Source organism: Pogona vitticeps, chromosome 6 (genome assembly GCF_051106095.1).
Source record: "Pogona vitticeps strain Pit_001003342236 chromosome 6, PviZW2.1, whole genome shotgun sequence".
Taxonomy (NCBI): domain Eukaryota; kingdom Metazoa; phylum Chordata; class Lepidosauria; order Squamata; family Agamidae; genus Pogona; species Pogona vitticeps.
This window is the reverse complement of record NC_135788.1, coordinates 94,391,872-94,404,476: the sequence shown is the minus strand read 5'-3', so window position 1 is coordinate 94,404,476 and position 12,605 is coordinate 94,391,872. Positions and strand designations below refer to the sequence as shown.

General features: G+C 43.5%; 1 protein-coding gene across 7 annotated transcripts in view; it reads right to left on the bottom strand.

Moving 5' to 3' along the window:
- The window catches only part of STAT3 (signal transducer and activator of transcription 3), a 45,158-nt gene extending 34,193 nt beyond the window's left edge, over window positions 1–10,965 (bottom strand). For 3 of the 7 annotated variants that reach the window (XM_073004283.2, XM_078377880.1, XM_078377879.1), the window contains exon 1: window positions 10,845–10,965. Coding sequence is in view for 2 of the 7 variants with exons in the window: in XM_073004281.2 (XP_072860382.2) it covers window positions 10,157–10,394 (238 nt within the window). In the remaining 5 variants the exon portion in view is untranslated. Of the gene's footprint in view, window positions 1–10,156; window positions 10,501–10,831 lie in introns of those variants that run through there. The other 4 variants (XM_073004284.2, XM_078377881.1, XM_073004281.2 and 1 more) reach the window with 4 other exon arrangements.
- Between the last annotated feature and the right edge of the window lie 1,640 nt (window positions 10,966–12,605).

Here is a 12,605-nt window from a genome sequence, read left to right as displayed (position 1 = left end):
ATTTCAAACTAGGTATCATATTGCCTGACTAACCTCTTCTCTTTGCACACTTCAATATGCCTTGTCTACAAAGACACCAGAATATACAAGTAAAATCCAAAGGTAAGAATGTAGAAAGATGTCTAGACTCGGTGTCTAGACTGAGCTATCAGACTGCTGATGTTTTTATCCTGAATTTCTGGAAGATAGTTCAGTAATGTAGACAACACTCCAAAACTTATCCTGATATTTATCATTGTGTTAGCAGGGACATGGATGGATCTATATATTACAGTCATTAAACTGCATTTACTGTAGCTGAGTTTTCCCCCACCTACATTTTAAAAGTCCCCCATAGAATACAAAATGAAAGAAAGGCCCCCAAGCCCACCACAATCTCTGCTTTTGAGAGCAGAATGCTATCTAGGGTAGTAGCCAGTGTTGAACTCGGTAAGTAACCGAAGAGTCCTGGGGCACCTCAAAGACTTGTCAATTGCTCATGATGTACCTTTGTGGAGATGACAATCTATTTCCACCAGTTGCCTGGCTAATGAAGAATAGATTCTCATCTCACTGCCGCTCTCTTTCATAAGCTGTCCTTTAGTTAGCTCCTCTGAGAAGCAGGAAAAAAGCTTACAGTAAATGCAGGAGGCTGAGCTTTCTCGGAACTGACCAGGAGACAAGGAAGTAGCTGCTTTCAGATTTGTTCCATGCATGTGTCATCTGGAAGCAGATTTTAAAAGTAGGCAGTATTTGTATGTTCAAATCCACTCACTCCAAAAAGGCAGGGAACTGTGTGAAATCATTTCCCCACAAAGAGGAAAAAAGAAACAAATAAGAACTACAAAAAGAACCCAGGATTTCACCTTGCTTCTCTTTTTGGAGGAAGGTAAAGAAAATTGAAAGTATGAAAACAGAAGCTTGCACCTTGGATCAGGAAGTGCTTTGAAGTTGCCTTTAGGAAACAGTCACAAAAGAAGTGAAAACGCAGGGCAAGGGACTGGCTTGCCCTGAAAGCAAAAATATAACAAAAAAGTTACAGCAGAGTACTGTACATGAAAGGAGATGGGAAAGTTGGATTCGCCACTTAAAAAAAAAACTTACAGAATGACACGTTTAGAAAGTTACCATGCAGAAGGAATCCCCACATCTATCCACAACTCACCCAAATGAGGAAGTAATATTTTAGATATACATGATGACACTGCTAGAAGCACTGTGAATTTTATCCACCTGCTTGTTACTCATCAGAAATGTGATCCATGAGTGCAACAAATAATGTATTTCCACCTAATATACCTTTGAGCAACAATATTCCATCCCAATCCCTTGAAGAAAAATTTGAGAAAGGCTAAAAGATATTATACCCCACAAACGTTCAGATCCAACTCGCCAAGACAGTCCTCAGAGAGAGTATTTGGGCAAAGCCAAATAGAACATACCAACACAGTTGCCTTGATTTTGTGACAAGAACAAAAATAGAGGTGGAGTTGTACTTCATCAACACACAACAGTCTTCTGTGTGCAATACACACTCTGCCATTGTTGTTTAGTCATTTAGTCGTGTCCAACTCTTTGTGACCCCATGGACCAGAGCATGGCAGGCCCTCCTGTTTTCCACTGCCTCCTGGAGTTGGGTCAAATTCATGTTGGTTGCTTTGATGACACTGTCCCAACCATCTCATCCTCTGTCGTCCCCTTCTCCTCTTGCCCTCACATTTTCCCAACATCAGGGTCTTTTCCAGGGAGTCTTCTCTTCTCATGAGATGGCCAAAGTATTGGCGCCTCTGCTTCAGGATCTGACCTTCCAGTGAGCACTCAGCAGCGAGCACTTCCAGTGAGCACTCAGGGTTGATTTCCTTTAGAATGGATAGGCTTGTTCTTGCAGTCCTTGCAGTCTGCACTCTGCCATACAGACGTTTAAAAAAAGATGCTGCAAGTCTGAATCAGCCCATTGAATTGCCACTTTTTTGGACCACACTTCTCACAGTTCCCCAGCCACCATATGGAGTCAAGGGATTCTTACAGATTCCAAAGGTAATGTTCACAAGCTGCCTGCTGTAGCACTACTCTTCCTGCACAATGAACTAGATGCTGTAGGTACCTGACCAAGAACAGCTCTTATCTCTTTGTTGCATTCATGACCATTAAATCTTCTGGCTAAAATGCTGGGTTAGGCAAACCTTTAGACTCATCCATCAATTTCCTATAGTCTTATCCACTTAAGTGATTAAATTATTACAATCATTTAAAGAGCTTGAAGGGGAATAAAATTAATTTCCAGTTCCAAGAATTCCACAGCCAACATAGCATGAGCACTGACTGTATTGCTTGAAGATTCTGGAAGCTGAGAGTCCAAACAAATTAACTTGTTTGAGCTCTGCATCATCAAAAAGCGAATCTTGAAGAATAACTGGCTACTATCAGCTGTGACTACTATGGATGGAAAGGATCACCATGGCAGAATTGACTTGGCAACACATGATTATTATTATGCTTCATGATCAGGTAGTGTTTCTGTTTGCTTCTTTGTTCTTTCCTTTCTTTTTTACTTCAGTTTTTTAAAGGTTCTTCCTTCCTAGCAAAGAACAAAAAAGCAAACAGAAACACTGGCTAATCATCAAGCATAATAATAATCATGTTTCATGGTTGTTGTGGGTTTTTCGGGCTTCTTGGCCGTGTTCTGAAAGTGGTTCTTCCTAACGTTTCGCCAGTCTCTGTGGCCGGCATCTTCAGAGGACAGCAAATAAAGATGATCACTAAGCAGGGAGTGTTGCAAACTCTCCATAGTTTAGAATTCAAAGGAGGTGCTCTTTGGAGATTATGATTCCCAGAATCCTCCCACCACTTTGGCCATTGGCCATGTCAACTGGGAGTTGTAGTCCAAAAACATAACCCTTCCACAAAAATTCCAGCAGAGTAAAAGTACTGTACGTATCTTCTTAATTCTGGACTGCTTAATCTAGGCTTTCGGAGGAAGAAGCACAAACTCACAGGAGACCACATTCACGTATTTTAAATCTATATAACACTTCATTTATAAAATAACAATTCCAAGAAGCTGATAAACATATTTTAATCCAAACATTGGTCAATCAACAAACGTTTATAAAAACAGACAGCTAAGAGAACAATAGTTGTGTTCTGTCAGGTCAATTCAGCCTTTTCCAACCTAGTACTGTACCCTCTAGGTCTATTGGGCTACAGTTTCAATCATTCCCAGCCAGAAAATTTAGCTCAACACCTATGGAGGGTGCCAGATTGGGAAGGCTGATACTGTATAGATAAATCAGAAGAGGAGAGCAACAAAGTTGGTTAGGAGAAGAGGAAACATATCCTACGAGGACAAGCTGTGAAGGAACTGCTAGGCTTTGTGTTTAATTTGTTAATTAAGCAGCCTTTCCTAACCTGGGGTCCACTGGATGTATGATATCTTTCCCATCACAACCAAAAAGTTTTAATTAATTAATTAATTAATTAATTAATTAATTAATTAATTAATTAATTAATTCATTCATTCATTCATTCATTCATTCAATTTACATCCCACTCCCATTAGTGTCACAGCACTACTCTGGGTGGATTACAACTCATAAAATAAAAAAACAAAAATAAAAATAGAGATATTAAAACCAACCACAATAACACAAAAAAGCCCCAGATGGAGCCGACTAATCCCAGAGCAGATGGAGGAAAAGAGGGAAGGGAAGATGAGGAAGTGAAAGGGAAAAAGGGGGGACGGTGGTCAGCTGGGGTCAGTGTGGAAAACCTTAGGTTTCTTACCCTCTTTAGCTGGGAACAACCTCCATGAATTGAACTTACTTCACAGGCATGCAGAGGATTGACACAAGACATATATAGAATGCAGACATATGAAAGATTGCCTTATAGCTGACTAACATTTTCTTAATTGGATGGGAGCCAAAATTAAGGTTACGTCAACATTTTCAGGTACTATTTCTAATGTTTTGGTTTGCTTCCTGCCTCCTTGTCCCCATGCTACACTCTGTGCACTTCCTGTATACTGTATAGTCACACCTTCACTGCTCAGGATTAGTAGCTTACAGTTCATTTTAGTTCATTATTATTAACAATATTATGCATAGATAACTTTGCGATGCTGGAGACACCAATCTTATGACAAGGTGTTCAATTTGTGCAATCTTGATCTGTTTCTAGAAAATCACCAGTAGACAGGCCATTTTTGGGAAAGAGGACACGAGATGTTTGTTAACAAGGATAAGCAGGATGGAGGCATACACTGTCCACCGCAACCAGTAATGCACTGCTAAAAGTTTGTGTAGGTCTATGGGGAAAAAAGGACTGGTAAACTTATACTGTACCTAGGAAATTTCCCTCAAGAGTTGTCATAAGTCAGAATCAATCTGATAGCATATATTATTTTATGTAAGACTGAGTAAGATCCTGGCATCCCAAAACTTACGACTGGCCCTCCTCAGCCTGGGATCCTCTGGCCATAATGGGTGCTGGTAATGGGAATGGCAGTCCCAAACAGCCAGGTGGGGGTAAAGCATAGAAACAGTTTAGGAATTTAAAACCTGGGGATTCATGCCATATTTTGTGAGATCCCATGTGACAAAATCACCAACCCTAAACCAAAAGAGCTGACTCATAAAGCCATTTCTGGTTGCCAAATATCTGGTTCTTGGGTATTGGAAGCATAAGACCCTACCCCTGAATAAGAGATGTTGATCAAAACCAGTCTCAGAGCCATGAACATATACAAAGTGAAGAAATTATGAGAACATCCAGAAACGTTGGGGGTGGATTACAAGAGGTGCGGACACGATGTTACCTACAGCAAATAAAGAACAGCACAAGGCAACAATATAGGAATTGGTAAGAATCAGAAGAACCATTTTCACACTTGGTGTTCACTGAACATTAATCAGAGCAGGATACAGGAAGAGCTATAGATGATGCAACTTATTTGCATAATAAATTATGCAAGGAGAAAGAGACACACAGCTAGTACAGATACACATTTCTGATTGAAACAGGAAGTTCGATTTTGTTCAGGTGCATGAAATAATATCCTACAGCTGCTGAGATGACCAGACCCTCAGAAAAAGAAACAATTGATCCTGCACAGTCCACATGCTTTCTGGAAGTGAAAAATCTTCAAGGGACCATGTTTAACACAATTTAAACAGCCAAGTTGTCTGTAAGGAGCATGAAAACCAAAGATGGGGACTCCATACTGTATCTTTCATCTCTGCCACCTTCTCACAAGAGAAAAAATGGTATGAATGCAAACGCAGAGACCAGTGAAGTCAGCAAACAGACTGCCAGGAACTAAGGCACAAAAGAGAGGAAGAGTATTGTTGGATAACACAGTGGGCTAAGTTTACAATAGCAACAAGAAAACAATTTAAGCAAAACTATGTCTTTTAACTGATTAGCTACTTATAGAAAGATTGACAACTGAAAGCAGAGACTGAAACCAGAACAAGTATGAAACAGATTTGCTATTTGTACATGGAGGTGGTTAACTTGGTAGACAAGGTGAGCAGAATCCAGGGGTTTGGGTCTTGATCAGGCAATACCTGTGGAGTTAGGAGAGGAGTCTGGATGAGGATGAAGAACAGGCAACACTGCCATAAAGACCTATATCAGTCTTTTAAATTCTGTACATCTGCCATGGCTGATGGTCTTAATAATAATAACATTAAAGTATGTCTGTTACGTCAGTCTTCCCACATCTGGAATCCTCCAGAGCACATCATCTCCAAACAGTTTTGATTGGATGATGGGAGTAGTAATCCAACACAATTCTAGATTGGGGAAAGCCTCTCTAATTTATAAACATCTTAAGAATGGGCAAACCACCTTAGCAAATTTTAAAAATTAACGATAAAATAAGATTAGGCAATTCAGCACAATATTCTTTGAGATGAGCATACCTGTTTGGTTCTTCCTCCATATGCTAGTTGCTGGCAAAGAGAGAGAGGGGGGGGGGCTGCACCTTGTGGCCTCTTGCTTGTGGGTTTCCTGGAAAACATTTGGCTGACCACTGTTGGAATCTAGTTCTTAGGCTAAAATTAATTTCTTACCAAAACCAAAACCAGTAGATGAGGGTCTGAACTGGATTATACCATTTCAGACCTCAGCTGGGGGCTCCTGTGATTAAATGCTCCTAAGTATAAATGCAAGAATAAAAATTCAGCATACATAAAAAAGAGGAAGTTTTATCTCCTTCCTCTAACATATGGATTTGTGTTTTTGTTTGTTTGTTTGTTTTTAATTTGGAGACTACTTGTAGACGTTTTATGAAAAAACACAGAACCAGGAGGGGGAACCTGTGGCCCTCCAGTTGTTGCTGGACTACAACTCCCATCAGCCTCAGCCAGCATGGACAATGTTGGTGGATTCTGTAGTTCATCACCTGAATAAAAACCAGGCCCTAGGACTGGGACTGTACAATCCACCAGCCACATTAAGTCCTCAGTCTAATGTCACATGAAATGGCACAGAGAGAAAAAGGAAAGAAGTGGGAGACTAGCAGCCTCTTGTTTTGCTCCTAAGAATACACTAAACTTATCCTACAACCACTTTTCTCCACATTGTCTGAGGATGGTGGGAACTCTGTTCCTGCCCATCTTGCAGGGACATGGTTCAGCAAGGCTTTTTCAAAACATTTATAATAATAAAAATTCAAGAAAACACCTGTATGAGACCAAAAAAAGAAGAAAAGAAAAAAAAATTATTCCTTTTACTAAGCTGGTAATCTACAGACTTAAATTGCAGAGGAATGCAAGATACCAGATCTCAGTATGCACTGAAAAAGAAAACCCTCAATGCAGCAATAAAATAACACCCAAGAAGCAACAAGACAGATCTCCCTTGGTTAGGAATTTCAGCCCCAAAGTATAATTGCAAAAAAGGCCCGGTCCTACCTGACAAAGATCAAAGTTTGAAGAAGGCCTCCTACGACTAAATCCTATCATGCCAATTTTAATTTTGCCTTCTCTTGAAAAAAGACAAGGGGGTCAGAGTAGCAGGCAAACATGAAATGCAGAAATATGCTCTGATCCTGTGTGCATAATTGCATTCCAATATCTCTATATCCAGCAGAATTCTCACTTGAAGATATGAACAAAGATTAAAAATTCCATGTGTCCATTAAATTCTATGTACTAAAGTTACACCTCTGTAAATTTTCCTATTCAACCTCCCCTACAAAAATAAAAATAAAAAATAGAGTTGGGAATTCTCTCCCGCCCCATTTTTCTTCAGACCCGTACATCTCTATTTGTAGGCAGGCCACAATTTAACAGCTAGCAGACTGTGAGTTTTAAAAATCTGTTCCTAATAAAATCTAGATTTGATGAGCTCCTAGTCAAAATAAACATTCTGCCTGAAATTTATTGGGGGGGGGGGAGAGGGACTGGAAGCAATGTTTGTTTTGAATATATGACCTTTCACAAATTTAACTTGTTTCCACCTAACCAGCAATTTTTTTCATGGATTAAGCTCGTAGGATAGTTATTCTTTTCTTTATAGCCAAAGTCCTAAAAGAGATGTCACCCTATCACACCTCAGCTATATAAATCCCTGCCCAGAGACAAACACAGCACTGTGGTTTTGATACTGTCACGACGCCAACTGAGGGAACAGCAACAACAGCCAACCAGGAATCATAAAACTGACTTAACTGCAAACTAAGGTGGGGAGGGGTGGAGGAGACTTCTGTTCACAGCAATCAGCTTTCTGAATTTATATCTCACATACCTTCCAGAGTCACCACTGCAGAAATCACAGCACCAGCCTAGTCACATGACTACTTTCTAAAGTGCCCAGAGTTCGGGAACATTAATTTTGGGGACTACAACTCCCAAAACTCCCTGTGCAGGTGGGGGAATTTGGGGGGTTGTAGTCCCAGAAAAGTAACTGTTTCATTCCATTTCAGATCTTAATCCATGCTGCTGGTCCTCAATCCACTTGTCTGTAGTTGGGAAGATGAGAACAGAAAGGTCACATTCCTGTCTTAGAGCAGAAGGGAGAAATACGAAGCCCTTCGGCATCTGGCGGACTCCAGCTCCCATCAGCCACAGCCAGCATAGCCAATGGTCATGGACAGCACAAGTTGCCACCCAAGAATATATGGAGACCCACTAGCTATGTACCCATGAAGGCCACAACCTTCCCCAACATGGCCTCTTTCTGGAATCTTGGACTACAAGTTCCAACAACTTTCTAAGATGAGAAGAATTTTCATTCAACACATGCCAGGCTGCTTTAGGAACCAAGGGCCTCAACTTTGGGCATAAGACTCAACACCCAAAAAACTAATACATGCTTTGTTATAATTCCTACAAAGTAATTTTTTTTATTTTTATTTAAAATATTTATATGCTGCCTTTCTGTTAATATGTCCAAGGCAGCTTACAGTATTAAAAAAAAGTTAAAAGCGAAACAATAAATGATTAAAATATCAAAAAGCATTCAACAAATATCCTATTAAAATTCACAAAAAAGAGCAATATTAAAAACTCTGGTAAAACAGAATAAAACAATCGCTTTTTTAAAATCCCCTTGGTGAATCAGTCATTTAATGAAAGCCCACCTGAAGAGAAAGGTCTTTGCCTACATGCGGAAGGGCAGCAAAGATGGGGCCAGTCTGGCCTCCTGTGGGAGTTCCAGAGTCTGGGAGCAGCGACAGAGAAGGCCCTCTCCCATACCCCCAACAAATGCACCTGTGAAGGCGGTGGAACTGAGAGAAAGGCTCATACAGGGAGATATGGCCATTTAGATAGCTTAGACGCAAGCTGTGCAATGTACCACAACAACAGCTAAACTGAGGGGGAAAATGTCAATATGGTTTGCTATTCAAAGTGTTAGCACCTTCCCGACATGTTACCAGGTTACATCAGGACCTGAAAACAGAAGCATAACCAGGATAGTGAATCCAGAGCTTTGCTCCAAAGCACCAAAATTTAGAGTAGACCACAATCTACAGAATGTTAGGACAATAAACAGCAGCAGCACCTGGTCTTATTGGGTTTAAAAGAATGAACATTTTTTCTTTGAGGGGCATCATATTCTCCTGTTTCTTAGGAGGCTCATGCCCATGTGTCAGAGTAGAGAGGGTAGGCGATGGTGCTGATGGAGCCAGCTGCCAACCTTGCTTGTTATGGCCCTGTCTGAAAACTCTAAATCCTCTAGGGAAGGTTGATGCATTCAAGTAAATAATCTTAGAGGGTCCCGAATACAATTTGGGGTTTCGAACATTCCACTAGCTACATACCAGGCTATACTGAAAAGAAACCAGACTGCCTCCCTCTTTCTTTCCATCCTCCAAGCCTATTAATTGCTGCCCACGTCTGTGTCAGTGTAAACTTAACTACCTCAAGAAAAAAGCGCCATAGCAAAGGACTATTTTTTAAAGCCGAAAGGTAAACACTGAGTTTAGAGGCCCCACCAAGTTGCAGCCTTTGGACTGCCCGGTTTTCTGAGCCACAATGCAACTTTCCCCAAATGCCCTCCCCCCCCCCAACTAGGCCTTTTGAGATAGTTGTGCAAACAGAAGCTTCCTGTTGCTTCTGTGGTTGGCTAAGCACCAGCACCCAGTTTAGTCATCAGCCTCGCAGGGCACTAAGAAAGGTCAGCTGTCTGTGACATCACTTCCATAGGCGGGTCAAGGGTGCAAATGCTCACAACTTGCTGGCAAGCAAACAAGCAAATGGTTTTAACAATAAAAAAATTACAATTGGAAATACAGTTTCTGCCTAAAAATATATATATACCGTGTTAGTCCACCAGGTACAGCAAGCAATGTCAGGAGCTAAAGAAAACAAAACAAAACAAAAGTTTCCCCACTTCTTCTTCACTTTTGACACCACACATCATCCCAGCAGGCATAATTGTCAGTAAGAAGCCACAACGAAGGGTCAAGCTGCCTACACACACACACACACACAACGTCAGGCAAGGACTCTTCCTTGCTGCATGGCAAGGGAGCGGACAAAAGAGCAAAGGCACCCAAACCACCGGAGGTCACCCCTAGCTGCCCATTCTGCACCCACGGGGGCTGCCACCTGACCGCCCAGGCCTGCAGGGCCCGCCATTCCTTGAAGAGAAAGAGCAGCAGTGCTTCCTTCTATGCTTCGGGACAACCGAGGGCCTTTCTCTCCCCCCCCCTTCCTGCACCACCCACCTATATATAATCCAGTAACTTTCCCCCGTTCCTTGTTTCTGTCTTTGCAAAGTTCCCCATATTCAGAAAACAACAACTCAGGAGCCCGGCAGGCACCCCTGGTCAGCCTGTGGGAGCTACTGGGAGGGCAACCCCCCCCCCGGTTCTTCTTCCAGACTCGGTCCCTCTCAGCCGACAGCTGGGGAAGCCCCACGACTGCCCTCGCCTCCGCCCACGGCGCTGCCCACTTCCTCCACATCTATGCTTGCACACTTCCTGGCTCCACCGGCTCCCCGGACATAAGCCCTCTTGCCTGCGCCCGCAGCAGCTCCAGGCCGGAAGGCTCGGCACAATCCCGGACCCTGTCAGCGCACACGGTGGCCCTTTTTGCGGCTGGCGGTCTGCCCGACCTGCCCGGGTCTCTCTGCTAACTCGCTCCAGGCGTTTCTTCTTCCCGTCCCATCAAAGCCCCGAGAACAAATGGGGAAAGGCTTCTTCTCCCTGCCCGAAAAGTGTCAGCAGCACACAAGAAAACGGATTAAAATGCCTCTTTCAGCTCATCCCAAATGCATGGTATAGGGAGGGATGGAGGGAAAGGGAAGGGAGCACTCTGCACATGCTTAGAGGCAACTCCCCGCCTAAGCAAAAGCTAACCTATTGCACTTTAAAGTGCAGTCACACGCTATGCTCCCTCACCTCCTCCGCCTACCTTGCTGACCCCCCTCGGGGTCCCTCGCCCACCGTAGGAACCGAACCGACGTCTCTTCTCTTCCCGTCGCCTTGCTCCTAGCCCTGCCCCGGCCGCGGAGTGCCCGATTAGCCCCGCCCCCTCAGCCTCCGTATCTTCGGCACCCTTCTCCACCAACCAATCCCCAGCCAGCCCGCTTCATCCATTGCCAGGGGGGGCGCTTCGGACAGCCAATCACGGTACGCCTCCAGTTTTATTATTCATAGGGCTGTTCCGTACTGGGCTTTCTCCTCCCGCTGCTCTGCTGGAAACCCAGCTGAGTTCCGGGCAGTGCGTGACGTCGACAGCGCCGCTGTTGTCTTCGTCTAAAAAGGAGGGGGGTGGAGAAGGAGGGTTGTATTCTTCTAAGGCTCCTAATGAGCTGCTGAGGGCACGGTTCATAGCGGTTTGCTTCCCTGGAAGATAATTGCAAGGCAATCTGTTGCAGCAAGAACAACGAAGAGCCTTGTGGCTCTTTAAAAACTAACGTGTTTTGTTTGGTACAAACTTTGGTGGATTGTGGCCAACTTTGTCAGATGAGAGTGACTCTTACTGTGCCTTAATGACTAAGAAATGTGGGTTTGTCATAAGCCTTGGTGGGCTGCATTAGTTGTATCCAATGAATTGAAGTAGGCTGAACTCCACAGGAGCCTATGGCAATGAAAACATTACTCTCTAAGGTGCCACTAGAGTTCTGTAACTCATAGTGGGCGTCCTGTGGGAGAGCCCAGGAAAGTTGGAGAGGATTAGGGTTTCTTTGGGAGAGTCGTCCCACTCTTCTTCCTCTTCATCAGCCTAGTCCTCATCAGTATGTTGCACAACCAGAGAAAGCCAGCCCTCCTGTCGCTTCCCAGTGCCTTTTCTCTGTGTGGCATAGCAATGCGAACGGGGCCCTTTACAACCTAGGAAAGGATACCCAGCTGCTTGAGTTCTCTTCAGGTGGCTAAGCAAGGGCACAGGATTTGCTGCTGGGCCCAGGCGCTGCCACGGTGTCGTCCTGAGGAACTATGAGGGGAATGGAACCTGCTTTTTGTATGAACAGCAGACTCTGCCATGGTGGCTAAACAGACTTGAGTTAAAACAACAGGGCTGGAATAAGGCACGGTGAGGCCCTGTCATGACAATGGCCTTGAACTGTTCCACCTTCATGAGGCCTCACAGCATTACTAAAACTTGAAATATAAGTTTGTTTTTTATTTAAAACTCTTCTAATGACCCGAGGCCTCCACTGTCGTTTCCTTAGCTTGGCATAGATCTGGTGCTGTTGAGCAAACAGAGCATCTGTTCCTATTCAGAGCTGTTTTATGTTGAGTCACACCATCAGTCCAGTACTGTCAACACTGCATCTAGTCCAGTACTGTCAACACTGACTGGCAGCAGCTCTCTAGTATTTCAGGTCTCTCCAGCTCTCATTGCAGAGGCAAGGGTTTGAACCAGAGAGCCTTGGCTTGATGCTTTACCTCTGAGCTACCTTCTCCATCTCATTTATTCCCTCTGGCCTGCCCTGCCCAGAGAAATTATGTTTCTATAATTCTCATTATGCAACAGCCAACATGGCCATAGGCTGGAGGATTCTGGGATCTATTTTCCAAAAAAAGTAGCATCTCCAGCCATTGGAGCGGGTGAAAGTAGTTTTCCCCTTCTTTTTCTTCCTCTGTGAAGCAGGACAGGGTTTGGTCATCTCTGCCACACTGTCCATGGAAAGAGGGATGGGGTTGCTTTCTTGTAGCCCTAGCCAAGCTT